Source organism: Dasypus novemcinctus, chromosome 6 (genome assembly GCF_030445035.2).
Source record: "Dasypus novemcinctus isolate mDasNov1 chromosome 6, mDasNov1.1.hap2, whole genome shotgun sequence".
NCBI lineage: Eukaryota > Metazoa > Chordata > Mammalia > Cingulata > Dasypodidae > Dasypus > Dasypus novemcinctus.
The window spans coordinates 33,909,929-33,937,922 of NC_080678.1; the positions used below are offsets into that span (position 1 = coordinate 33,909,929).

Genomic DNA, 27,994 nt, shown 5'->3' on the forward strand with positions numbered 1-27,994 from the left:
CCGGCTTCGGAAGCGCCCTCTACAGCATTTGGTCTTCCTTCTCCTTTGTGCCGCGCTACGCAGGAAGAAAGGCAACAATGCAGTAGTCCATTACAAAACTTGGTTAATAGTTTTAATCCGTGGAAGCCGCGAAAGTGAAAAGGGCCGGCGTCGTGTCTCGATTTATATTTCCCTCCAGGGGACGACTAGGTGGCCCCTGGCATTCCGCCACTGGTAAAACGCGCCGCAGAAAAAGGCTGGGCAGACTAGCGGGGACTTAACCCCTTCCATTCAGCGGGCCTAGACCGACTTTTAAGGGTGTTCTCCTGGCTCCCCTCTCCATTTGCCCGTTTGCCCCATTTTAGTTGCTAAATCCAGTCGCGCCCGGCCACCCTCCAGTTCTACCGTCGCGTCCTGACTTTCTGAGGGCCACTGGGCGGACCGTCCGCGGCGGTCTCTAGTGCGACCCCTCTACACCGCATGGTCCTCCTTAAGGAGCTTCCAGGCCGAGAGCAGAGGGGGCGTTTCGTTCTCACAAGGAGGAAAAAGTTTCTGTGACATCCAGGAAATGAGTAACTCCGAAGCCTTCAGAGCCCGGCGGCCTGAGACCAGAAGGCGGGAACCGGCCCGAGCATCACCGCCCCCTTCTCTCTAACTGCCCCGCCCGCCGCTCGGCTGCGGCCGCCCGCCCAGGCCGAGTCCCCGCGCACCCGACCCGCGTGCGAAGCCCTGCCCGCGCCGCCCTGCCCGTGCCGGGGACCCGGGCGAAGCCTAAACGTAAGTCCGGGGCGAGCAGCCGCGAGGCAGGGCTTCTTCCCTGATACCCTCGAGAGCGGGAAGAAAGAAGGGCGCGATGGAGAAGGGAGGAATAGGCGGAGCTGCGTCCGAGATGGCGGCTTGGCGCGGGGGGCGCGGGCGCCTGCTCGACCCAGAGGTCGGGGGCTGACTTTGGAGACACGCTCCCGGGCTTAAGCGGCCCCCGAAGGCGGGTGCAGTAGTCGCCTCTCTTCCCTCTTCCTCTTCCCACCGCGCAGGGTGATGCGCTCGGGTCTCCGCTCCAGCCCGGGCGGCAGAGAGTGAGGGGCGCTTCCGCGCAGCCCGCGGGCGGCGGACGGGGCCTCCCCGACGCGCGCCGAGCCTCGGAGCCCGCAGCCGGGCCACACTTTCGTTCCTAGTGCCCCGAGCATCCGTTGCCGTTGACCGTCTGCAGATGCGACTGTCGAAAGAAAGGCGGCGTCGCCCTCCTCAGCCGCCTTCCCTCCCCTTCTCGGAAGGCTAGAAGTGAAGTTTTCTTTCACTTGGTTTAAGGTAGTGAAGCTATGGGGTTGCTTCGGCCCGGATCAGGTCCCCGCCACTTCCTCTTTCGGGACTATTAGTGGAGGAGACCCCACGCGGGGCACTTTCTGTTGGGGCTGCAAACGGCCTCCGCTACGTGACCCTTAATTCCGTCCCAGTGCCTCCTCTCTCTTGGCTGCCCCGTGATGGGGCTTCCGCTCCGAAACGCTCCTTCTCTTTGAAAGCAAAAACGCGGCGGACCGGGCAGGGAACCTGTTTTGCTGAAGCTCGCTGGTAGTGTACGTTTGCCTTTTGCCCCTCTGCTGGGTGCGAGAAGGGTCCCCGTGATTCCCCCGCCCCTCTCCCTTCAAAGCTAGAAGAGCGCCACATGCTGGCAGCATCCTGGACCCACGTCTTGTGCATCTAAATCAACTTTGGGGTTGCGTTTTATTTCTTGTTCCTCTTTTGGATTCGATTCGGAGCCTTCGCCTTTTACAATCCAGTTCTGCCTCGGAGTTAATCCGTGGCCCATGCAGCTCAGGTTAACAGTGCAAATGATGGGGTTGATCCAGGGAAAATCGCTGCCACTCACATCCTAATGAATAGCTCCGGGAGGCTGTGCTTTAAACCGCTGCTTCCAGCCCACCAGCGGGAATGCCTGAGTGGCTTTCATTGTTTGCTAATTCCATGTGTTGCTGCTCCAGGCCATGCTGCCCTCGTGTTTTCAACTTGTGGGTATGCAGTAAGTGGTTTTACTGACTTCACTCTCCCTGGGTGGAAGGAAAGTCTTTTGTTCTAGTGTCATCTTGTAGCGCTTTTATTTTCAAAGGTGCAGCAGTTTCAAGCTCTGGCTTTTGGGGGCAGGTATCTGAACTTTTAACCACATCATAGCAGAAGTTCTCCTTGCCGGAACAGACTCTCCCCTCCTGCTGCGCTCAGGAGGGAAACAAAGAGGAGGGTGTGTGGGTGAACTTTTTCTCAGAGGGCAGGAAGGGGGAGGAACTTCTGGGTTGAGGCTTCTGGCAAAATCGCCTACCTGAGAGAGTACTGCCCGGGGAAACATGGCTTTGTATTTTCCCCTTGGACTCTCTGGGGCCTTTGAAGAAAAGGAAGGTGGGGTTTCTGTCTCGCGAAGAGGATGAAGAGGGTGCATGGTCTCGGAGGAGACAGTGATGGGCTCCCCATGCCTGGAGCCCCAGAGAAGCAGGGCTGGACCGAGGAGCCACAGCCACCCAGTTCTGCCATGTCCTGTGAGGGACACCACTACCAAACCAGAATCTGTCCAGGGAGAGGCATCTTGTGAGCGAGACGGGAATGAACCAGGGATATTGACCGAGGCCTTTGGGTGTCTCACAGTATCTCACGGTCTTAGGGTTGTCACTTGAGAAAAGGAGACGGGCTCTGTCCTGGCCTTGGCCACCCGCTAGTCTGGAGAAGCAGGGGGGCCCATCTCAGTGTAGGGTAAGAAGGACCTTGCCGACGCCTAGACTCCCCAGTAGGTAACGTGCTGCCATGACTGTCCGCAGAAGCAGGTCTGTCAGCTAGTAGGAAAGAGATCCCTCCCGGTCCAAGCATCATGGTTCCACGTGGCAGAAGTGTATACTCAGAAGTGTGTCCTGGGGAAGAAGCAAGTACCGCAGGTGTGCTGGGGAGCCAAGAAGAGGGACATTATTTATGGCACCCCTCCAGTCTACTTTACCTGGGTTGGGGGACATAGCCATGAGGCTGCTGAGAGCTGATATAATACCCTCCAGGGCTGCTCCTAGCCTATCACGCACATTCCTTCCCTGAACTAGAATAAGATGCTTCCACTGGGCAAGATGATGGCCTCTTGGTGCCATTTAGAAAAATTTGACTCTTCATGGACACAGCCAAGGCACATAGCTGGGCAGGTGGCATGTGGGTTGGATTCATCCTCACCCTTTAACTAGGTGTCCACAGCCTGGACAACTATTCACAGTGGCCCTGAAAACTTAGAATTACTGAGAGCTTGACATTTGCCAGGCTTTTTTTTTTCCTTTCAAAAGCACTCTGTATTATCTTATTTAATCTTCATCGTAATATCTACCTCTGAGGTAGATGCTATTTCCATTTTACAGGATGAGGAAACTGAGGCACAGGGAAATATTCACGGACCTAGAGGCTGACTTTCAATCACTGAGCAGTCACAGAACAAGAAGCAGATTGAACTTAAAAAGCTAGTTGAATTGGGGACTTTCATGGGACAGAGAAGAGGAGTTGCCTTTTTCTTTCTTGGTTGAAGGAGAAAATACTTGCTCTCAGCCTGGGCGGAGGAAGGCTGGAAAGCTCATCTGGCAGGATAAGTTAAAGACAAAGCCTGGCCTTGGTGGTTGATGGGGAGGCCTGGGCAAAGCCTTGAATGACTTCTTGATCCCTGGGTGGTGTGAGGTGGCAGATCCAGTTTAGGGCCTGGCAGGAGGGTGATGAGTCAGTGCTACCTGGGCGTGGTGTGGCGAGAAAGGCCACAGCTGCATGCAGGGCCTGGTCTGGGCAGAGAAGTCCCTCAGGAGAGGACTGAGGTGGGGAAGTGTCTGACATGCTGCCCTGATACGTCCCCTATCCCCATCTCTGTCCTCTTCCCTTCCCTGTCCAGATCTCTTTACCTACAAGCCCTTCCCAAGCTTGTCCAGGAAGCCTTTCCCAAAACTTCATTTCAACAGCTTCATGTACGTATAAAATCTTATATTTCCCATGTTGTACATTTTGGCACTCAGCTGGAACTGTGCAGACCATCTGTAGATGCTTTAAATGAAAAAGGTTTCTCAGCCAGTGGTGAAGTCAAGATGTCTTCTGGGAATGACGAGCAAGGAGAGGCACGATGTTTAGTAGCAGGGTTTCTGCTGGCCTCTGGGGCCTCTCACCCATGGAGGGATACCTGCCAGGTACACCAGATACCTGGGTCAGCCTGGCTGGGTGCATGTCCTTAGCCAGTGGCTCAAGGGCTGTGTTTTACCTGGTAGGATTTTTCCCTTTCCTCTTTCGTAATTTAGCAGCTTTTAAAAATTTACTCATTAGTTTAATGCTTCGCAAGCTTTAGCTCCAATATCTGCTTTGTTTAGATAAATTCATGACTTAACTTAGGTTGTAGTCTTGCCTGACTGGCCAGCACGGGGTGGGGGTGGGGGATGGCTCTTTATAGTAACTTGGTCGTCCCTGTTTTGATCTATTTATTATTATGTGTTGATTTCAAGCATAGCAGACAGGGGTCATCCTTCTCTGCTTCATTTCTAAGGCTCATTCTGCCACTGTTATGTGTGACTTCACTGTTGGTGGCTCTTTACCTGCTTTCTGTGTGTCAGTGCATGCTCTGCAATAAGATTGTGAACTCCTGGGTGTAGGACACAGCTAGAGTTATAGAATCGATGGGGCCAGTGAAAACCCTCAGAGAGCATCTAGCCCCACCTCCCCATTTTACATACGAGGGGACCGAGGTGCAGATTGGCCTTAGGCTGCAAATGGCCCTCTGGGATGTCTGCACCCTAATCCCTGGAACCTGTGAATATGTTACTTATGTGGCAGAAGGGACTTTGCAGGCATGATCAAACTAAGGATCTTGAGATAGGGAGATAAGCCTGGATTATCCAGGTGGGCCCAGTATAATCACAAGGACCTTATGAGAGGGAGGCAGAGTCAGAGGCAGAAAAAGATGTGACCACTGAATCAGAGACTGGAGTGATGCTTTGAAGATGGAGAAAGGGGCCTTGGACCAAGGAATGCGACAGCCTCTAGCAACTGGAAAAGGCAAGAAGATGAATCCCCTAGAGCTTACAGAAGAAACACAGCTCTGCTGACAACTTGATTTTAGGATTTATACCCTCCAGAACTCTAAAATAATAAAGTTGTTCTGTTTTAAGCCACTAAATGGGGGGTAATTTGTTACAGCAGCTGTAGGAAACTTATACACACAGCAAGTTAGCAGCAGGTGTCCATGGGGAAGTGAGAAAAAAGGCTTCAATATCTTAAACAGGGCTAGGAAGACAGGGGAAGAATTGATACAGAAAGGGGCAGTTGGATATGAGATTACTTAAATCTCTCTCTCTCTCCCTTTCACCCTCTCTTCTTCCCGTCCTTCTCTCCTTCCTCTTCTCCTGACTTCTTTTTGGACCTCCACCACAAAAAAGTTAAATGTGTATAAGTTAAATAATGCTAATGAACAATTTCAGGGTTATAGGGCAAGGTTAGAAGGCTAAATGTTGTAGGCAAGTTGAAAGGATGTGTGAGGCCAACAGGAAGCCAAGCACAGAGCAAAGAAATTGAGTCCCTAATTGGCAGGGATGTCCAGGGCAATGGAAAGTCTTGGGCTGCCTGCTTACTGCTGCCCACTGCCCATGTGAGCCTGGGGGTGAAACGGTCCAAGGCAGTGTTTGCTTTGCCTGCCGAAGGCCCCCTGCTCTGCCCAGCTGGTCCCTTTGGTTTTCAAGGGCTCTCCCTGGTCTCCACTCAGGCACCCTCATGGCTCTTCACCTCAAGATGCTTGGAGCCAAGAGAAGTGTCACCTGTATGGGCTTTGGGTTGTATTCTGACTCCACTGCTCAGAGGTTGCGTGTTCCTGGACAAGTGCCCTGACTATTCCAGACCTCACTTTCAGCACCTATAAAATTGGGATTGTTGTGAGAGTTAAGCCAAACAATGCTTATAAAGCGCTTAGCACAGTGCCTGGCACAGAAGCGGCAAGTTGCCTACTGTCAGCTCTTTAAGTTGGTGGAGGTCAGTCGGGGTCATCCCCTGCTGAATTGGGCCCCCAGCTTCCCCATCTGTGCCACTGCCACCTCCTTTAAAGGCAAACGACAGGGACACAGGGAAGCAGAGTGACCCAGGCGGTGAGAAGCAGCTCATCACAGCACCTCCTGTGGTCTGTTCAGAGCTGAGGACAAAACTGCTTGTCCTGACCTTTTGGTCAACTCTGGGAGAGGGCAAGTTGAATTTGAGACATGGCATGTAACAGGCATCCCGAGGGGAGAGAAGGGTGAGAAGGTTTTCTGGGAGAGGAAGGGAGTCATTTAGGAGCACCCAAGAGGTAGCTAGGATCCTGCTGAGTGGTTTGGCACCTGCGATGTTTTCCTATAGAAAGCACAGTCCCCCTCCACTCAGGTGGCCCTCCCCATGACATCAGCACAATAGAAGGACCTTGCAGGTGACATCACTGTTGCCCAAGGCAACATCTCCACCTTAAGGTAGACAGAGAGGAGCAAGGAGAACCAGCCCCAACTGTAAGACACATGTGGAAGGGAAGAGCATAGAAGGCACAACATCCACAGGTATGTTTCTCTAGAGGATCAGGAGAGGATGGGCAGAGGGCGGTGGGGCAGGGGAGGGGCTGCAGTTTTAGGCCTGTGAGTCAGTGGGTGGTGGGACTTCAGGCCTAGGGTTTGCCCAGAGGACAAAGAGCACAGTGCTGAGCAAAAAGCAGAACTCCCTTCAGGGCTTCTGGGGCCCTTCCTGCTCTGTGACTGCCTTCTCTGCCTGAGTCTGAAGATGGGGAGGGAAGATTAGAACAGTGGCTTTCCCTCCTTCACCCTTACCCCCAAAAGAAGGTAAGAAGCAAGGATTCCCACATCCTTCCTACTGGGGCTGATTAAAAAAGAAACTTCATTACTTTATTGACAGGCATTTATCGCATAACCACGCTAAGCAGGCACTGCTAGGAATTCAGTGTCCTCGCGGAGCTTATAATCGAACTCTCACAGACAGGAAGAATGTACGGAATCCTTTGGCCCAAGAGCTAGTACTGGCTGGAAATAGAAAAGGCAGTCACAGTTCACCTCTTACCCAGCTCTTAACATTCCCCGTCAGCTTCTGGATGGGTCAGATTGGACCTGTGGAATCCCTTCTTCTCCAGTAGTTCAGGAGAATTGTTCTCTCCAGTAGTTCAGGAAGTTTGGAGGTGTGTGAGCTGTGCCTGATATTTTGGGTTAGAGAAGACAGCCATAGGTGTCCCCTGTGCCCACTGATGGGAGTTCCCCATGCCCACAGAGGTGAAATGCTGAACTTGCTTGGAGATTCCCATGCTCTTAATTTGGCAACCTGTGACTTCAGCCACATCTTATAAGGTGATGCCTATTGTATTCCTTAAGACAAATTCCTCAGCAAGAACTATTAGCAGCTAACACAAAGGATGCAAGATGAAGGAAAGGGAAAACTCCCCGCACTGAGTGAAAAACCAGCTGATGTGATAGGTTCTCTCTAAAGAGGTTTAGAAAAAGCACGGGGATTCTCTGCCTGGCATTGAGGTTTCTAACAAGGAATATTGCTGAAATCACCTTGCCTTTCAACTTTAAGGCATCTGATTAAAGTTTTTGCGTTGTGCAACTGGGCATAACTTCAGATGTGTTAGCATAGCTTCCCCGATATCCAACATACCAGTGGCTAAAGTAATTGCCCAATTTTTTGAATGAGCATAGCATTTTCAGGGTTATAGATGAAAATTAGAGTATTGTCAGCAGAGAAGTTTGTTTGTAAATGGATTCTATTTATAGATCTGGTCCCCAAATCAATTGACATGGCTTTTGTTCATAGAAGCAGAATAAATTCTTAAAATAATAATTGTTTCACTAATAGGGCACCTACCCTGAGCAAAGCCCCATCCAAGGGGCTGTATGTATATTTGGTTCTCTTCCTCATCCTACCCCTTGAAAGTAAGGATTATCCCAGTTTTATGCATGAAGAAACAGACTTAGCAAGGGACTTGCTCAGAGTCACAGAGCTGCTGAAAACAGCTGAGGTGGGACTGGAACCCACATCTGTTGCCTCCCAGAACCTTAGACTCTCTCTGCCACGCCAGGCCTTTATCTGGACACCATGGCCCAGTGAGTGTGAAGGCAGCATAAAGAACCCCCCAAAATTTGAGTGTCATAAAGACGCTAGGCTGACACCCATACTCCCGGCCTGAGCTGTCTGGGCCCCTCCTGCTGTGACTCACTTCATGATGTTAGCAGACAGGGCTCAGTTTCTCTGTCTATTTAATGGGAATAACATATATTCAGAGCACTTCGAGATTCCTAGATGGAAGTCCCTAGAAAAAATACAAAGGCCCCAATTACCAGATGGCTCACTCCACAGGTGAATAACACAGTGGGACACCTGCAGCCTAGGAGAAAGGAGCCAGGCTCTCCCTTTAGCTTTTTGAAGCTACCCTGGGCTGTCATTTCCCTCACGCCAGTGAAAGGGGAGTCTCCTCCCTGCATCTGACAAAAGGGGAGGGCACTGTCATAATTTTGGCCCTACCTGTTAGTGCAAAACCATGTGCTCTAGCAAACTCTTCTCCTGGGAGCCTGTTTCAATAGCCTTCTTAGCAGCAGCCAGGGGACCCGCCTCAAGTTCATGAAAGGGTCCTTTGTTTTCTGAGACTTTGTCCAGAGTCGCTGAGAAGGCAGGACGGCAGCTCGCATGGACCAGAGGGAAAAGAGCAGGGGATGCCTGGGCCCCACCACAGGTGCTGCTGGTTGCCCCCCAGCACGCGTGCTGCCCAGTTGCCCCAACTGTGTGTGCCTTCCAGATGCCCCCCACCACGTGTGCCGCCCGGATGCCCCCCACCATGTATGCTTCCCGGACGCCCCCTACCACGTATGCTTCCCAGATGTCCCCCACCACGTATGCTTCCCAGATGCCCCCCACCACGGGTGCCACCTCGATGCCCACCACGGGTGCTGCCCGGATGTCTCCCACCACGGGTGCTGCCCGGGTGCCCCCCCTCCCATGCATCCATACCACTTCCATCCTGAGGCCTCATCCCAACCCAGAGACACCATCCAAGATAAAAAAAATCCCCCACTCCCTTTTCCTAATCAGTGGCAGAGAAGGTCTCTCCCTACCTTTGGGCTTAAAAGCCATCTCCAACACTCCACGTCAATCTCTGGGTGTAGGAGCCACTGAAGTTCCTTAAGTCCAACCTTACTTCATGCCCAAATGTCACCTAAATTGTTGCCTTCTCTTGAAAGTCACATAGAGCTGGGTTTGAATCCTGGCTCTCCCCCTTAAGAACTCTGTGATCTTAGGTGAGTGGCTTCGTCCGTTGTACCTTGGTTTCCTTATCTGTGAAATGGGAATAGTGCTTGCCTCAGTAGTACAGTGTGAGAATGAGCGAGATGATACACGTGAAGCATTTTACACCATCCCTAAGCATCAGAAAGTGTGGTGTATTGGCTGCTGTTTACTAAACCCTCCCGTGGCAGGCAGATTGGCCAGTTTTCTCTGGAAAGGTTTAAGACTCCTGTCTGCGCCTTCTCTTACCTAACTTCTACTTAACGCTGTAAACCCCATTTTTCTCTCATTTCTAGAAAGCTCTTGAACAAGGACAGGGTGCCAAGGAAAGAGGCAAATAGGGACAGCTGTAGATCAGATGTTCACTCCTGGGTCATTTTCTTGGTAAATGCCAGTGAGTCGGCCTGTAGTCAGGTGAAGGCTGCTCCTGGCCCGGGTTGTCTCCAGGTCTCCAGGGCTGGTGTCTGGGAGAGACTGTGCTTACATTTCTCGCAGCACCCACCACGGTTAGCGCTTTCCTGACTGCGGGATGCCTCCCAAGAAGAAAAATCTTAGAATTTACTTCATCCAGGACTTCCCACTCCACCCCCATTTAAAATTCCTGCTTCTGAGAATAAAAGCTGTGAGCTTCTTTTCCCAGCCCTGACTTCATTCGTTCACCAGCAGCATTCATGGAGTGCCCGCACCCTTCTAGGGCTGAGCGTCAGGGACGATCAAGGGTTTCTCCTTCTAGGTGCTCGCAGCCTAGTGGAGGAACTGACAGTGTCGGTGCTATCAGACAGGCTGGGAGGGACCTGCTGAGCTTCCTTGGTCCCTAGACTTTCTTCTCCCGGTGTCAGCCCCTGGGGCCTTTAGAAGAATCCACTGGGCTCCCAGCCAGCCTGGTGGAATTAGGTGGATTCTGCTGGAGGAAGAAAACAACGAGGCTGGCAACATCTTGTGGGATGGCCTTCTGGAGGCCGGTGATGCGGATCACACCCCGCCTCCCCAGAGTTTTTTTGGTGGCTCAGAGATGTAATGTAAATGGGAGGATTTAACAAATCCCTTTAGCCCCTCCCTCAAGATGTCAATGCACACCAGAAAACTGTGAAGTGGGTACTATTATCTTTTTGTTTTTTTTTAAATTTCTCTCTCCTTTCCACCCCCACCACCACCACCAGTTGTCTGCTCTCTTATGTCCATTCGCTGTGTGCTCTTCTGTGACTGCTTCTATCCTTATCAGCAGCACTGGGAATCTGTGTTTCTTTTTGTTGCGTCATCTTGTTGTGTCAGCTCTCCATGTGTACGGCACCATTCCTGGGCAGGCTGCGCTTTCTTTGACGCTGGGTGGCTCTCCTTACGAGGCGCACTCCTTGCATGTGGGGCTCCCCTACGCAGGGAACACCCCTGCATGGCACAGCACTCCTTCAGCACTGCGCATGGGCCAGCTCCACATGGGTCAAGGAGGCCCAGGGTTTGAACTGCGGACCTCCCATATGGTAGGTGGATGCCCCATCCTTTGGGCCAAGTCCGCTTCCCCTATTATCATCTTAAATGGGGAGCCTGAATTCCAACACAGGCAGCCTGATTCCAGAGTTTGGCCCCTTAGCTCCTCAATTCTAATCTAAGCCTGGGTGTACTGGCTGAAGCGCTTGGAGCTGTTTCTTTGTGCCCAGGTTAACTTGGCCATTTGCTGCCTGCCCCAATCTGACACAAGTGCCAGGCATCAATTTGTGCATTCAGCAGGCACATTTGGACACCTGCTGTGTGCCAGGCACAATCTCAGGCACAAGCCAATGACTGAGTGGGTCCATCATTCATCGTGGCTCCATCAGTGGAAAATGATGCACTTGTGAGTTTTTCCTTCATTTTCTCTAATTTACAGGGAGTATGACTCTGTGCATAGTCATCGGGGGTTCTGGGGGTAATTTCGTCAACTGTCCCGAGCCTTATGGTCTGGGCCCTCAGCTTTCCTGAGAGGTGGGGAACTGGTTTGCGCTGATTCATGCTGCCCCGGGGTGGGAGGGCAGGCAGACACCCCAGCTCTAGCGCAGCCCAAGCAGGGAAGCAGAGGACCGCAAGCTCTTAGGTTTTTTTACAGCTGTTGGCCTCCCCCTCGCCTTTGTGTCCCTTGCTGTCTTGCTGTTCCCCTTTATTAAGATGAAAGGGGCTTTCAGGCTTCGCAGGCTTACAGGGTGGGGTGGGGGGGGGGGCTGCCAAAGGCGCAGAGCCTCCTTCCTCTTCAGCCCTCACCCCCAGCCCAGCTGAGGCCCAGGCTTTGTCAGGTACATCTCAAGCCACAGGGGGCTGGGGTAGGAGTGTAGCCTGAGATTTCTTGCTGTGGGGGGTCAAGAATCCCTCAAAGCCAGGATGTGGGTAAGAGAGGGAGGGCAGAGGAAGGTGGGGTGTGGGGAGACCGCCTTTCTATGGCCGTGGAAAAGCCAGGCAGAGGACTCAGATTGTCTTTCAGAGCTGGTCTTTGTCCCCATCCAAGAATCAAAAGGAAGGTGGCTGCGGGAGCTGGCAGTTTGGTTCTGCTGTCCCCAGTTCATCTCTGAAAGAGGCGCCCAGGGAAGGCTTTGTGTCCTTTGTCTCTTCTCTGGTTTCTGCTCCGGCTCCCCCCACTGCCCATTGCCTTGGCTGCCGCTGGGAGCCTGCTTCCCTTCCAGGCACCCCCCTCCCTGCCTCGCCGAGAAGCGTGGTTTTTCCTGAACATCTGCCTCTGTGCTGGGGTGGAGGGCTGGGTAGCAGAACAGGGTCGAGCGGAGGTCGGGGGTGAGTTTGGGGAGCCCTGGCATGCCCTGCCCTGCTGGGTGATGGCACCTTGCAGCGGGGGTGGGCAATAGAATTCCCTCTGTGTTGGGTGCTCTTGTGGGTGGCATTGGGGCCGCAGCGGCAGGGAAAATGCTGAGAAATACCAGCTCAAGCCAGGCCTTAATATGACTGTGGGAAAGGCTTAGCACAGCGTTGCTGTGATGCCAGGAATAGAAAGCTAAGGCACGAGTCCCGGGGCCAACGGCGGCCCTTTTGTGCACACTCACTGTAGGAAATGCATCCTCCCTAGAAATGATCTGCATTTAGGGAGGCCTTCTTTGGAGAGTGGGTCTCCAGAGAGCATGGGGTGAGCGCAGAGCAGACAGCCCTGCATTTGGTCTGAGCCAGGCTCTGTGAAGACAGAAAGACCAACAGGGCTCCTGTGCTCTGGGGGAGCTTCTGGCCCAGGATGAGAAGCAGGCTGGAGTGCCCAAGGAAACTGTCGGGTCTGGAGCCGCTGGAGAGACAGGCCCAGTTTGCTGTCTGGCTTCTCTACTGTCTTTGTCACACACTCCAGTCCTTGGGCTCCTTGGCCTGTGAAATGGGGTCCATGGCACACTCCCCCAGGGCAGGGGCTTGGGTTAAGGGCAGAGGCCCAGCGGAGCCAGCCCTTGCTACGTGCTGGGCACATCTAGAAAGACACAATCTACACAAGGCAGCGGGCGCGTGTCTGTGCTCAAAAAAGGCTTAACAAATAGTGTCTCCCTCCCCTTGTTCTTCTGTCCCCTCAAGAAAGAAGACTTTGTGTCAGGCGGGGGGTGGTGTGGGCCCAGGAAGGTATCCTGAAAGCAGCATCTGAGGTGAGCCTTGCGGTGTGGACACTTGGGAAGGGTTTTGACGAGCAGAGAGAGAGACGTAGGGAGCTTGGACGTGGCGGGGGATGTCGGAGGCAGTGGAGGTACCAGGGACTTAAATGGTCTGAAGTGACTGGGAGAGATGCGGACTGAACCAGAGGTCCCCGAGGCTGGGTGGGGCTGGACCCTGCATGGCAAACTGAAAGCATCTGTCCCACATGTGTCGCGTGGAATCGGGAGTGTGGAAGGGAGACCTTGAGGTTCTGGAGGCACCTGGGGTCTCAGGCACAAGGCCCCATCAATATGGAATCCCCAGGACCTGGCTGACCAGGCAGCTGGGTCAGAGGTGACCGGGGAGCAGGCGTGGGAAGTCAGCGGGAGGAGCTGCTTGGGAGAGAGGAAGGTGGGTTGCACTTTGAGACTGCTTGAGTTTCCTAGGCCTGCCATCATAAAATACACAGATGTAATAGCTTAAAACAGTAGAAAGTCATTCTCACAGTCCTGGAGACCAGAAGACCCAAATTGAAGTGTCAGGAGGGCCACGCTGCTTCCACAGGCGCTAGGGAGATTCCTTCCTTGCCTCTCCAGCTTTCCTTGGCTTGTGCAGCATCACCCCATTCTCTGCCTCAGTCTCCATGTGGCCTTCTGCTCTGCATATGTCTTCTCCCCATCTCTCTCCTGTAAGGACACCAGTCATTGGCATTAGGGCCCCCCTGGATAATCCAGGATGATGTCATCTTTACATCTGCAAAAACCCTTTTCCAAATAAGGTCATAGCCACAGGCCTAGGTATTAAGACACGGATATACCTTTTTGAGGGCCACCGCTCAATCCACTGTGGGGGCTACTAGATTTGAGCTGCCATTTTAGTTTCTTACCTGCATAAAAGCAATAGCATGGGATGACAAAGCCGTGGGATTTTATTCGCTTATGGTTTTGAGGCTGGGAAAATGTCCACATCAAGGCGATGCTTTCTTCTTGGAGACCAGCTGCCCGCGATGCTTGGCTCCTCTGCACAAGGCAGGGCACACCATGGTGCCTGCTGGTCTGTCCCTTGTCTTCTGGGTTTCATTGCTTTCAACTTCTCGCTTCTGTGGCTTTCTCTTTCTTTGAATTTCATTCTGCCTATAAAGGATTCTAGCAATGGGATTAAGACCTCTACTGAATGAGGTGGGTCCCACCTTAACTGAAGTAGCCCATCACAAGGTCCTGCTTCCAGTGGGTTCACACCCGCAGGGATGGGTTAGGTTTAAGAACGTGTTTTCCTGGAGCACATACAGCTCCACACCACCACGGGTGCCCTGGATGAGAGAAAGAGGGTCTCCCAGAAGCCCCTTTCTTGCCTCCGCCACTGCTTTACCCATCAGTGGTACCCACAGGCTTCTCCAGCTTCCCTTTGCCTCTCTCCACTCTACAACCCAGCCTTAGACAATTGGGCCTCAGTCTGTCTGTCTGTCTGTCTGTGACAGCCTGTGGGTCAGGGCCTCTGCTCTAGGCGAGTCAGAGAGTGCAGCTGGATGGACGGGCGCCGCCGACTGCCCAGGAGATTGTTGGCGTCCCTGCCTTCCTCCTCCCCTCTTCCTGGGACGTGCACCAGCACTGCAGCAGCACTGCTGCTGATGGAGAGGCGGGAACAAGGAGGGTGTGGAAGCCCCTTCCGTGACTCGATGGGCCCAGGCTGCCGTCCCTCCAGCGCCTTGCTAGACAGCTGCACGGCCCAGGCAGGAGCACGGGCGAGCATCCTTCCTTCTCTTCCACGAGTGAGCTGGAGGAAACTGGTGCCTGCAGTGGCTGTCACTGGGCACCTCCTGAGTCCGTGCTGCTGCGTCCACAGAGCAAAGTTTCACTTTAGTAAAAGCAGATCGTGCAAGGCCAGCGCCACTCTGCTTTACACTTTTCCCGTTGGCTCATTGGAATGTCCTCTGGACTGGGCACCTGGGGTAGCATCCATCCCTGCTGCGCGCCCACTTCCGACCTTCTCCCCCACTCCCACCAGGGTCCATTCAACCCCTGTGCCCGCAGTCAGTCTGGGGGCCCGTGGGGGTTTGGGCTCTCCAGGTGCTTTGGACCACAGACCCCCCTGTTCGTGCCGAGTGCGCCGAGTGCGGAACCATGACACTCTGGGGCCTCTTTTTCTTCTCTTCTAGTCCCCGGAGAGCCAAGGGGCAGGGAGAAAACCCATCTGGCATTCACGTAAGGCCCCAGGCCTGGCGCGGAGTAAGCCCTCCATAAATGCCCATGATGAGCTTCCTTCCGAGGGGGCTGTGGTGGCCGGCAGGGAGGTGCCGAATAGAAGCGAGACTGGGTCTGGGGAGAAAGCTCAAGCCAGGTGGCGTTTCCGGAAGTCCTGGGTGCAGAGGAAGGCGTAGGTGAGGCTGCTGTGGGGGTCGGGGTGGGGGAGGAGTGAGGGCGACCTGGGGCCCAAGGGGGAGGGTTAGGCATGGCAGGGCACGGCACAGCAGGAGAGGGGCGCCGACTCCTCCGCGGCAGCACCACTGGAGGGGCTGCAGACCCGGGCCCACCGGCGCTCGGGGGCCCACCGTATGTCCTGTTTGGGACACATGGATTTTTAAAACTGTGTTACCAGTCAACGTTTAAAAAATAGGAGGTTTTTATAAAGCCCAGACTTCTGGCATAACTTGGAAAAACAAAAGTTCTCACCATCCGGGGCACAGAATCCAGCCTGGGGCTGTGTGTGGCTCTTGTCTTAGAGGAGGCTCCTGGTGACCAGCTGCCCGCTGTCACCCGTGCCCGTGGGGATCTTGCTCGTTCACACTGGGCGCCCGGAGGCATTCCCCCTGCCCTCAGGAAGGGCCACTGAGGGGCTGAAGGGAAGAACCCCTGGGCCCAGGAGGGGTGGCAGAGCGAGGAAGGTGAGCCTGGCCAGGGGCCAAGGGGGCGGCCTGCCCAGCCGGACAGATGGAACGTGACTGGGGGTGCAGGGGGGCAGGTGCAAAGCTGATCAAGGAGGCGCTAGGGGCCCAGCACCACACCCTTTCTACCCACTTTCTCAATTTTCTGTTGACTCTCTTCCTTCCTCTTTCCTCACTTCCTTTCTTTGCCTGCCAGGGCCCAGCCCCCACCCCCAGCGCTGCTCAACCACCACTCGATCCCTTCCCCCATCTCCAGCCCCCATTTGGGGTGCAGGTAAAGAGAAACCTCAGAGATGCCAGTGGTAGCGCTCTTGGCCTTGCCCTTGTCCGGGTGTAGTTGCGGCAGAGGCCAGCTCTGATGACCTTTCTCCTCTCCCACAGAGGAGGCCCGTTCTGGAAGGGTGGGTGTCAGCCACATTGAGGCATTTAAAGCCACCCTTACCAAACCCCTGTGCCATGTGTGTCTGCACCCTGGCCCTGATTAGGCGAAGAGGATGGGGTTTGTGAAGACATGTCTGTCCCACAGCTGTATCTCCCCTGGCCATCCCTCCCAAATGCGTGCTCCATCAGCTCTGGCAATGGATTGGGAGACTGGGATGGGCCTGGCCCCATGCCTGGGGGTCTGGGAGAGGCAGGAGGAGGCACAGCTTCTTGACCTCGCTGGAAGTGAGCAAAAGGTGGGACGGCAGGGACTGGTGGATGCACTGCACAAGAGAGGACAGCGAGGGGGCCTGGCTGCAGCAGCAGAAGTTCAGAGAAGGGCGAGACAGGCCTGCACTCGGGATAGGCTCCCCAGAGGAGGGACCCTGCACCTGCCACGAAGGCGGGTGGCACTGGACTCCGTAGGGAAGCTGGTCTGACTGCAGCATGGGGTGCAGGGTCTGCCAGGGGAGAAGCAGGGCATCAGAGGAGAGATGGGAATGCCAGCATGGAAGGAAAATCTCAGCAGGGCTTTGGACAAACTGTCTATGGGGTCCAAACCCCAAAACTAGGACTCAGGGTCAAATTAGTGCTCTGTTTTGAACCTGACCCCCTCTCAGCCCTGTTTCTCCAAGGCCTAGGAAGCTTGGGGGGCAGACTACCTGATTTTGGTGGTCACTGCTGGCAGCAGTACCAGGGAGGTGCCATCCAGGCAGGGGAAGGTGGCAGGAATGACTCAGTTTCCCATCAGCCCTAGTAGGCAGAGCAGAGGGAAGGGCAGATTCAATCACATACTGCAGACCAAGGAATCTTAGAATTGACAAGATTTTAGAGGTCAACCCATGAGCCTCTGTGACCGTCAGTCTCTTCATCTGTAAGATAAGGACAGTGTAAATACCTCCCTAAGTGATGTTCTGAAAATACCATGCAGAGTACTTAGCATCATAGCTGGCACGGGGCAACTGCTCCATAAATGTTGGCTGTGGATGAAAACATCATCTCTGCCCCTTTCCTGTGCAGGATTCCCTGCCAGACATCCCCTGGGAGAGCCTGACCACCTCCGCTGTACCCTCCTGAGCAAACACATGTCCTCTTTAGGCCTAAACTGTAAAATGGGTTTGAGATTAGTACAATTCTAAATTCTGACTTTCCTGAATCTGTGACTTCTGTTTTCCCCAAACAACATGTACCTTGTTAGCTGGGGCAGCAAATCTCAAGGCACCCAGCAGGCGCTCAACCCAAACTTAGCAACGGTTTGGGTCTTCCTGGCCCCTTCTTTTTTAGAGGACCTAGAGTTGGGCCTAAGTAACCCCATGGGCAGGGCTCAAAGTGCCACCCGCTGCCACCAACCTGCCTCCTTAATTCAGTTTTGGAAAGGAAGCACGGGAGCTGCCCCTTTTGGCTCTGAAGACGCCAAGGCAGGCGCTGCCTCTGCTGCTGTAATTAGCAGAATGATTTGCATCTGGCAGCCTGGGCATGAGGCAAGCCCTGGGCGGGCTCCAGGATCAGGGCCGCAGCGACACTTGAGGACTCCGCCCTCCGCCTCCCCGGAGGACTGACTGCTCGGCTTGGGCTGGGGCGGTTCTCCGGCCGAGCGGGCTTGTTGAAACACAGGTGCCGGCTCCACACCCGGAGTTTCTCAGCAGTGGGTCTGGGCTCACGCCTGAGAATGTGCGTTTCTAACAGGTTCCCCAGTGGAGCTTTGAGAACCACTGTCCCAGAGGGGATAGTGGGCTGTTGAGAAGGGGGTCCTCGGCTGCCCTGACCAGAGCCAGCCAACTTTGGGTGAGTGGTGATGCATTGTGGGCCTGGACACAGGCTCCCGCTGTTCCCATCTCGTGGTAGGAATTCTGTCTGGAAGGAGTGGAGGAGATGGGTGGGGGGCAAAGGGGGTGTATGTTGGAATCTCCCCAACAGGTGGGGTCAGGGGGAAGGTGTGAAGACAAGGGGAGGCCCCCACCCCAAGAACATGAATAAAGCTCTCCCTGTGTGTTCGTAGCTGATCGTTTGTAGGCCCCACGGCCCTTCTGCCTTGTGAGGGTAGGTGTTGACTGTCTGAGACCCCGCAAGGATTGTCATGATGTTTTTACTGCTGAGCAGCATGTCTTACAAGCCTTTGTGGGCCTTGCAGCATCCAGTAGGTGTTCTATGTAAACAGCACAGTGGAAAGAACAGGTGGAGGCAGGCAGAACGGACTAGAAATGCAGCCTGGCTCCTTTTCAGACTTTTTGGCTAGAAAAGCACTTTGGACTTTGGTTAACCCATCTGGCAAACAGGGATAACAGCACCTCTTGGCGGTCCCACTGAGTCACTGTGTAGTGTGTCCAGCACATCCCTGCGAGGGCTTGATGAATAGGAGCTCAGGGTTATCGGACAACTCTTAGCAGTATGTGTTGGATTACACTGTGGCAGGGGGTGTTCTAGGGCTGTGGGGAGTCAGGAGCAAGGGACCCCACGGAAGGGAGCCGTTTGGGATCACCCCCTGCATTTTGGGCTTCTGGCCAGGCTCAGTAAGGCTCTGAGTAAAGCGCTGGCTCTGGTCAGCCACCTGCTGCCCCGTGACCCTGGCCCTTTGCTGGGCTAAGTTTAGCTGAGAAGTGCATGGGCCACCATGCGTGGGCAAGGGTGGAGAGGAACTGGGCAGGCTTCCTGCCTGCTTCCTGGCAGACAGACAAAGGACCATGAAGTGGCCTGGGTTTATGTTCACAGCCAAGCCCACCACCTGGACCTCGCAGGCTCCACATGTGGGACGGCCTCAGTGGTGAGAGCTTCAGGCCAGGGTGGGGGTGGGCATCCTTGAAAAGAGAGGAAAGGGGCCTTTGGGGAGGAGGGAGGGAGCGTGTGTGTGCGTGCACATGGGCGTCTTGTGAGATGCTCCCAGCCACCTGCCCCCATGGGCTCCGAAGGTCCAGTCCCTGAGTCCCTCCCTCATTCTTCTGACACCCCTGGTCCCCAGGACAATGTTCCCTGTGGCTTGGTTTGGGGAGCAGAAATACTGGGGGCTTCGAATGCGGCCGCACTGGTGGGCACTGAGCAGCCACCCTCCAGAGTTTGACCAGGTGCAGAATAATTGCAGGGATCCGATCCCTGGGAGGAAGGCGATGAGCAAGGAGGTGAGGCAGAGGGAACTGTGAGCACCCCCTCCTGCTGGCAACTCCCGACCTGCAGCAGGATCCAAACTCTGAAGGCTTCTCTCCCTTGGTGGAGGGCAGGATGCCAAGGACAGTGATCACAGTGGAGTATTTTGTGCTTTCAAAGCACATTTGAGCGTGTGTCCCTCCATGCCCCTGGGAGCCGGGCAGGTCTGGGGAGCTTGTGGGGGGGAAACAGTGGCTGTGGAAGCCAAGGGGAGAGGAGCTGATATCTGTAGGGTGCTGTGCTAAGCACCCCAGCCAAATTCTCTCACTTAACCCCCCACAGCATCCCGTTGGAAGAGGGGCTATCAGCAGCCCCACTTCACAGGTAAAGCAGTGGAGCCCTAGAGAAGCTAGGAGGACAAGATCATCGGCAAGGTGATCAAACCCAGATGCCCAGCCCTATAGCACAGCTCTCCTTCCCTGCCCTCACGCCGTTCCTTTGCAGGGGCGTCTGAGGCCCATGCCATCGGGTTCATTTGTCTATTTCCAGCTACCTTTTTATCAGAAAACTTGCTCAGGGCAGGCGTTTTCCTAAGCACTTTATTTGTCTGATCTTGCCTTACAACAGTAGGTGTTATTACTCCCACTTTACTATGAATAAACTGAGGTTCTGAGATGTTAATGATTCACCCAGTGTCACATATGCAGTAGGCACAGGTGCTGGGGTTCTAACTCCAGCTGTCTCCCCCAGAGTCCATCCTCCAATCCCTTGCCCAAAGTCCCAGGTGGAGCTGGCCTCTCCAAGCGCCCTGGAGCCCTGACCTGGCCTATCCCCAGTCCAAGGAGGCCGTTTCAGCCCTTCCTTCTCTGTCACACATGAGGATGTACTCAGGTATCACAGTAGAAGCTACTAGGCAAAGAAGAGGACTGTGCAGTCGTAGTGCTTGGTGATCTCCCAAAACGGTGGCCCCTTAGCCCAAGTCCACTGGAAGGGGCCACCGGGGTGGGAGGTGCTGGGGGCTGTTCTGTGACTGGTCAGGGCCATCCAGCCAAAAGTGGTTGCTACAGCGTGGGCCCTGAAGGCCCCCCAAACCCCAGAAGTGCCTCCTTACTGGCTGCTGCCCAGCATTTCACTGCCAGCATTCTGCGCCTTAACCTTAAAATCTGATTCACGTTAACCAGCTGGCCTCACGGTTTTGCCTTGGACCACCCTGGCTTTTATAACTCTTTCCATTGATGTTTCTCTAATGTGGAAACCAGGCTGTCCTGTTTCTGCAATTATCTAGCAAGCTGCTCCTTGGCTTGAAGAAGGAAAACTGGCGAGCTGCCTGTTATCCTTTCCCTTCAGTCCATCCCCTTCTACTCTGACTTCCTCCACTTTCTCTTGTGCCCCATTTCCTCCCTGAGTGAAGGCATTTATGTGCTTTGGAGTTCATCTCTTTGAGAACTGAATCTGTGTAAACGGAATTCTGCTGCGGCTCGACCAGCCTTCCCCAGCCCCTTTTGGTACTTGCCACTGTGTGCCAGGAACTGTCTGAGTCACTTCTGAGCAGCAGCCTTTGCCCGAGTGTGGCTGGCAGCCAACCCAGGTCATCTGTGCCCTGCCTCTCACTGGAGACAACCTGCAGAGGTGTCCTTAGCTGCTGCCAAACATTACTGCTCCTTGGTGTCATTAAGGCAAAAATAAAAGTAGGTGGTTTTCATGGGGCAGATTCAAGGTCAGGGGCTCAAGCCAAAGAGAATGGGGCTCAGGCAAGACCCAGAAGCTTCCAGCAGCAGGTATTGGCATGCACCAGGGGGTGGAGGGAGGAGCCCTCATGTGCTCTTGAGTCAACCTCAGCTGATTTGGGTTTGGCCATTTGTGCTCTTAATAGCCTGGGTCTCAGGCAGGGAGGGGAGCTGGGCAAGTATGGGAAGGGCAGATTGTTCTTTCCCAAGGTTTCTGCCAGGGAGAGGAGAGGGTATATTGTAAGGCTATAACACAATGCTTCTTAGACTTCAATGTGATTCTTTAAAATACAGATTCTGGCTCAACGGGTCTGGTTTGTGGGCTGAGATTCTAGATTTCTCACAAGCTCCCAGGAGATTTTGCAGCTGCTGGTGTGTGAACCACACGTTGAACAGCAAGGATATAAAGAGTTAGCCCTTCCCCGAAAGTCACGAGGCCTCAGAATCCATTTATCCTGGGCGAGTGGAGCGTCTCCCTTCACCGTCAGGAGTTCGGATGTAAAGTTCAGGTGCCTGGTGAGAAGAAATCCAATGACTCAGTCCCTTGGTGGTTGTCACGGACATGTCTGGGGAAAGGCGCGAGACCTTTGAGGTGGGGGCTTCCAGATTAGAAGCAGAGGTTTATTAATACAGTGGGGGAGCTAGTGGCTCAGAACTTCAAGGAAAAAAAAAGATCCTGTTCCACGAATGTGCTGGGCACCATCCACTGTGCCATGTGCTTTGCCCTGTGGGATACTGTCGCTATCCCCTTTTACACCGAGGAGACTGAGGCTCAGAGAGGTAACTTAACATGTCCAGGGTCACACAGCTAGTCAGTGACAGGGCTGGCTTTGGTACCTGGCCCTCGTTCTTAACCACTAGGCATCACTGCACTGCAGGAAGGTTGTATTCACTGGAGGGAAAAGGGGCATATTTTATTCAGGGCTATTTTGGTTTCAAGCGATGGAAAAAACTACTCAAACAAAAAGGGGATTTATTGAGATGAAAAGGTCCAGAAGTAATGGTGTCAAACATAGCTGGATCCGGGGGCTCAGCCAGGGTTCTCAGGAATCCGCACCCCCGCTCTGCCTCGCTCTGCCTCCCTCTGCCGGCGTCTCTCTCAGGCAGGCTGAGAGCCACCAGCTCTGCAGGTGTGGTCCTCTTGCCTCCAAACCCTCCCCACAGGGCAAGTCGCCCTCCCCGCCGGTGCCAGCAAGTCGTAGCTCGTCTGCCATTGGCCTGAATTGGGCCATTGGCTTATCCCTGAACCAGCCACAGGGCCCGGAGTGGGAACGCAATGGATGGCTGCTGTCTTAGTTGGCCAGGGCTCTTAAAACACAGTGCTGCAGACCAGCTGCCTTAAACTGCAAAAGCTTATTACCCCGTGGTTCTGGAGGCCAGAAGTCTGAAATCAGGGTGTCGGCAGGGCCACGTGGATCTGTCCGACGCCTCTCCCGTGGCTTCGGTGGGCGGCCGGCAATCTATGAGGCTCCCCAGCTTGTGACATAACTGTCTCTGCCTCCATCACGTGGCTGTCTCTCTCTGTCCAAATTGCTTCTCCCTATAAGAACACAAATGATACTGGATCAGGGTCTACCCCCATCCATTTGACCTCATTTTAACTAATAATACCTACAAAGATCCTGCACACAGATAAACTCACAATCACAGAACGAGAGAGGAGGACTTAATCATGTCTTTTGGGGAAACACCATTCAATCCCTAAGAGTTCCCAAAGGAAAACACGGTGTGGCTGCCAGAAAGAGGTATGCAGGGCCCACAGAAGCAGACACCACCACAGGGAGTTGTTAAGCCAAGACAGCTGGCTAGCCTGAGCACGTGACGAGGTTGCGGAGGGGACGGTGGGTCAGGGGGAGAAGAGCCATCGGAGGTTCACCAGCTATGGGGCGGGTAGGTGCGCAGGTCTGGGGAAGAAGCGATGCAGAGGGGAGCTCGGCGTGATCCTCCTTCTCTCTCTCTTCTCAGGAAAGCTCCGGCCATGGCTGTCGGGCTCTTCCGGGTGTGCCTGGTAGTGGTGACGGCCATCATCAACCACCCGCTGCTGTTCCCGCGGGAGAACGCCACGGTCCCCGAGAACGAGGACGAGATCATCCGCAAGATGCAGGCGCACCAGGAGAAGCTGCAGCTGGAGCAGCTGCGCCTTGAGGAGGAGGTGGCGCGGCTGGCGGCCGAGAAGGAGGCCCTGGAGGTGGCGGCCGAGGAGGAGCAGCAGCAGAACGAGAGCCGTGTGGCCTGGGACCTCTGGAGCACGCTCTGCATGATCCTCTTCCTGATGATCGAGGTGTGGCGGCAGGACCACCAGGACGCCCCCTCGCCCGAATGCCTGGGCGGCGACGAGGAGGAGCTGCCCGGCCTGGGGGGCACCCCCCTGCGGGGCCTCACCCTGCCCAACAAGGCCACGCTGGGCCACTTCTATGAGCGCTGCATCCGGGGGGCCACGGCCGATGCCGCCCGCACCCGGGAGTTCGTGGAGGGCTTCGTGGATGACCTGCTAGAAGCCCTGAGGAGCCTCTGCAACCGGGATGTGGACATGGAGGTGGAGGACTTCATCGGCGTGGACAGCATGTACGAGAACTGGCAGGTGGACAGGCCCCTGCTGTGTGACCTCTTTGTGCCCTTCACGCCCCCCGAGCCCTACCGCTTCCACCCGGAGCTCTGGTGGGCCAGTCGCTCGGTGCCCCTGGATCGCCAGGGCTATGGCCAGATCAAGGTGGTCCGGGCCAGTGAGGACGCCCTGGGCTGTATCTGCGGCAAGACCAAGCTCGGGGAAGACATGCTGTGCCTGCTCCACGGCAAAAACCACAAAGTGCAGCCCAGCGGCGAGATGGAAGACCTGCTGTGTGCCAAAGACTCCCCATACCTGGACACACTACAGGTCATGAAGTGGTTCCAGACAGCTCTCACCAAGGCCTGGCACCGCATCGCCCGCAAGTACGAGTTTGACCTGGCCTTTGGCCAGCTGGACACCCCGGGGTCCCTGAAGATCAAGTTCCGCTCAGGGAAGTTCATGCCCTTCAACCTGATTCCTGTGATCCAGTGTGATGACTCGGACCTGTACTTTGTCTCCCACCTGCCCCGGGAGCCCTCCCGGGGGACCCCAGCGTCCAGCACTGACTGGCTCCTGTCCTTTGCTGTCTACGAGCGACACTTCCTCAGGATGACATCGAAGGCACTGCCCGAGGGCGCCTGCCACCTCAGCTGCTTGCAGATCGCCTCCTTCCTGCTGTCCAAGCAGGGCCGCCTGACCGGCCCCAGCGGACTCAGCACCTACCACCTGAAGACAGCCCTGCTGCACCTGCTGCTCTCCCACCGGGCCACCAACTGGAAGGCCGCGCGGCTCGACGCTTGCCTGCATGACCTGCTCTGCTTCCTGGAGAAGAGCCTGCTCGAGAAGAAGCTCCATCACTTCTTCATCGGCAACCACAAGGTGCCCGAGGCCCTGGGACTCCCCGAGGCCGTGCGCAGGGCCGAGCCTCTCAACCTCTTCCGGCCCTTTGTCCTGCAGCGAAGCCTCTACCGGAAGACCGTGGACTCCTTCTACGAGATGCTCAAGAACGCTCCGGCACTCATTAGCGAGTATTCCCTGCATGTCCCCCCAGACCATGCCAACCTGCCCCCAAAAGCTGTCATCTTGTAGAGCTGGGGCATTGGACACAGGGCATCCCAGCAGGTCCATGCCCCTGGGGGCAGTTGCAGGTCCTGTCCTGGTAGGAAGCCTTGGTTCATCCTGCCAGGGACGTCGGGTCCTGTGGAGCAGAGGAAACCGGCGGCTGGTTTGCTTTCATGCCTCTGGGACCTGTCGATGAAGCTGTTGTTTGGGCTTGGGGATTGATCCTTTGCAGCTTCCTTTTGGATCGCCGTGAATGGCCAAGGTGATGACAAAAACATGCCGTGAACACCCGGTTAGAGGTGGTTTGGGTGTACTTGCTTGTATATCCCATGCCTAGTCTTTACTTGAATATCAACAGAAGATCTGCAAGAATGCTGACAGGACCAGTGTTAAGAGGGGCCCAGCACCCCTAGTCGCAATAGCCCTGGGCCCAAACCCTCTGCAGCCAAAGCACTAGTAGGGTCAGATGTGGGAATTCACAAACTTCAGCTCACATCCTGTGCAACAGCGTAACAATAGAAGTGATACTTTTTTACTCTATTTGGAGAAAAGGCCCAGTAGAGCTTTAAGGGCCCAGATGACTGATGTGTCTGTTACTCACAAATTGGTACTTGGGGGCAGAGAAGTTTAAAGCTGGCTGCTGTTGCGGCTGTACTTCTCACTCAGGGCGCTCCTGTCCCTTCCTGCTCGTTGCCCGAGTGTGCTATGTCCCAAGCACCGTGGGTGCCATGCACCTCGATGTGCACAAGCTTTACACCTCTCTATTCTCTCCCCAGCGTGGTAGGGGAAGGACAAACGCTGCAGTCTAGAGAAAGGTCTGGCCAAGGGGTGACTGGGACAGACCTGATAGGTGGGTGCTGAGGTCTGGCTGTCAGTCTGGCCTCGGGTGCCAATGCAGAGAGGGTTACCGAGGTGAGGGGATGAGGGGTACCATCACCCTGTGTGCTCCTCAGGGGCCCAAGTCCAGCACAGGGTGCTTGGCCAGCTCTGGTCCTTGGGCCTCCAGGCTCCCTCAGTTCTCCACTCCAGCAGGCCTTTCTGCATGGGCCTTGCTGGCCCCACAGAAAACCCAGACCTGGAGAACTTAACGGAGGCTCGGCTAGCTGGGAACACCCAGGGGCAGCACTGGTTCACGTAGGCCAGGGAGAGGCTGCCCTGGCACTGTGGGGACTTCCGTCACTGTGGCCCCTGTGGTCTGAGTAGGGCTCTGTCCCCAGGCCTGGCTCAGGAGGGCTGGGAAGGCTCTCCTCCATTCGTGGCTTCACTGACCTTTTGGGGTCTCCTCTCAGCATCGACTCAGTGACTCTCTGCAGCCCTTCCAGAGCTGAGGAGACAGCAAGAATGAGGAGCGAGACAAAGTCGTCACCAGCATCCGTCCTCTCCCTCCAGGGTTTAAACTGGCCATACCCCTAGCTAACATGCGTGCCCGATTCAACAGGGTGTCCAGGACTCTTCATGAACTAAAGAAAGGAGTTTCTACCCCATCCTCTGTTATACCCTCATCTAGACTCAGAAAATTCAAGAAGATGGTCAGTTTACTGATAGGGTTAATTCATGGCAGGGAGGCTGGCGTGGCCCATAGGAAGCCTTCCCATGTGGGCTGGAGTTAGGCGCACACGCGCTTTTTCTGCCCTCTTCCAGCCCTTCGGCAGCCCCGCGCCCCTGGGAATGAACCTGCCTGTGTGTGTCTCTAACAACCCTTAACCCCCATTCCCATTGGGATCCATTTCTAGCATTGGGGTGAATTTCCTTATTTATTATGTGCCTTTCCTGTCCCGTCTTTATTCTTGTCCCATTGTGCTTTGAAGAGAACTCAGCAACTAAGAATCACCCTCCAGAAGTCAAGACCAAACGTGGATCTGCCTGGGCATTCTGCTTTGCTTCCAGGAGAAAGTTCACTGAAAAAATCACTTCTGGCTTCTTGTTTATATAGAGAAAACAAAACTCAGCAGGGAAAGGGGGATCCTTCATGTACCAGAGCTGCTCTGAAGCAGAACACAATGGGGCTCTTTGCAGACACTTGGTGTTTCATGCTGCCTTATTTATATTAAAGGAAGAATTAAATTCTTGCAAGGAGTAGAAAAGTCGTGATGTTTGTTTATAACTTCAGGAAACCTGTGAGGCTCCCAGGGCAGAACTGGGGAGGTAGAGGGTGAATTTCACATGGTAGACAGAAGCTTTCACTCCTTTTCTATTCTTACACTTTCAGGAAACTTGAAAGAAAAAAAAATTTCTAGCCCATCTTTGAGGCAACTTAGGTGCTGCTTGCCTAGTTCCAGAAAGGGCCTTTGAAAGAGGGCTGTAGGCTAGATTCCAACACAAAACCTCATTTCACAGAGCTCATGTGTGGAAAGAAATGTGGGAGCTGGAAGCAATTTGGAAAGCTTTGCTTTTTGAAGAGATTGTCTTTTTTAAAAATGTTTATTTTATTTCTCCACACCCCCTTGTTGTCTGCACTTGCTGTGTCTGTTGGTCTTCCTTGGTTCTTTAGGAGGCACTGGAAACCAAACTCCGATGAGGAAGGAAGGCACCTAATCACTTGAGCCACCTCCATTCCCTGCTTTCTTGTGTCTCATTTTTCTTCTTGTGTCTCTTGTTGCATCATCTTGTTACATCAGCTTGCCCGTTATGTCAGCTCTCTTTCTTCTTTAGGAGACACTGGGAACTGAACCAGGGATCTCCCGTGTGGTAGGCAGGAGCTCAATTGCTTGAGCCATATCTGCTTCCCGATAATTGTCTTAATGGAAGAGTTCTCTAGTCCTCTGGCGCACTTTGGCCTTTCACCTGAGGGCCGTCTCAGTTCTCTTTCCCCTCAGGGACTTCCTTCCCAAGGATGCTTGACTTTGCTTAGCATCTGTGCACTTGCTATGGAAAATGCCAGGACGGCACCTCTTGGCACAGTTGAAATGAGCTTGATACAGACACTGGACATTGGGGAAGTCTGTGGCCAGGAAAAACCTAGTCAGGATCATGGAATGAAGGCCAGAAAGCACAATAGTAGGTAACATTTAAGTAGCACCTACTGTGTGCCAGGCACCCTTCTAAAGTAGTTATATATATTAACCGCTTCCTAAGCCATCCCTATCAAGTAGATGCTGTAACTATCCTCCCCATTTTCCAGATGAGAAAACTGAGGAACCGAAGGGTTCAAGTGACTTGTCCAATGTCACATGGTGGTAAGTATGACAGGCAGAATTTGAACCCAGGCGGAGCTGATGTATACTGAGAAATGGTGGCAAATAAGAATGGAAAGGTAGAATGGGCCTAAACCACAGAAAGCCTTAAACCTCCAGTAAATTGGGACTTTATACAATAAGCGGTGACAAGCCATTAGTAATTTTGAAGTGGGAAAGACCCCAAACTATGTTGTCTAATTATGTGGTCAGGGCGTTTAGGTGGTTCAGGGGTATATGGCTGGCCTCTAGAGCGGGGTTGACGGCAACT

The 27,994-nt window shown here is 54.2% G+C and overlaps 1 protein-coding gene across 3 annotated transcripts; it reads left to right on the plus strand.

Annotated features, from left to right (window-relative positions):
- The first annotated feature begins 382 nt into the window (after positions 1–382).
- ITPRIP (inositol 1,4,5-trisphosphate receptor interacting protein) lies at positions 383–26,634 on the plus strand. 3 transcript variants are annotated; one of them, XM_004468237.4, is made up of 2 exons: positions 383–756; positions 22,906–26,634. In XM_004468237.4, exon 2 carries the CDS (start codon positions 22,919–22,921, stop codon positions 24,575–24,577), a length of 1,659 nt encoding a protein of 552 aa, XP_004468294.2. In that variant the 5' UTR covers positions 383–756; positions 22,906–22,918; the 3' UTR covers positions 24,578–26,634. The 3 variants fall into 3 exon arrangements, with proteins under 3 accessions (XP_004468294.2, XP_023447406.2, XP_004468295.2); XM_023591638.3 differs by lacking the exon at positions 383–756 and adding an exon at positions 6,444–6,533 and having other exon boundaries at positions 22,906–24,679; XM_004468238.4 differs by lacking the exon at positions 383–756 and adding an exon at positions 17,830–17,920 and having other exon boundaries at positions 22,906–24,679.
- The last annotated feature ends 1,360 nt before the right edge of the window (positions 26,635–27,994 follow it).

Coding starts and splice junctions, on each gene's coding strand:
- ITPRIP (XM_004468237.4), top strand. CDS start 22,919: ATGGCTGTCGGGCTCTTCCGGGTGTGCCTGGTAGTGGTGACGGCCATC.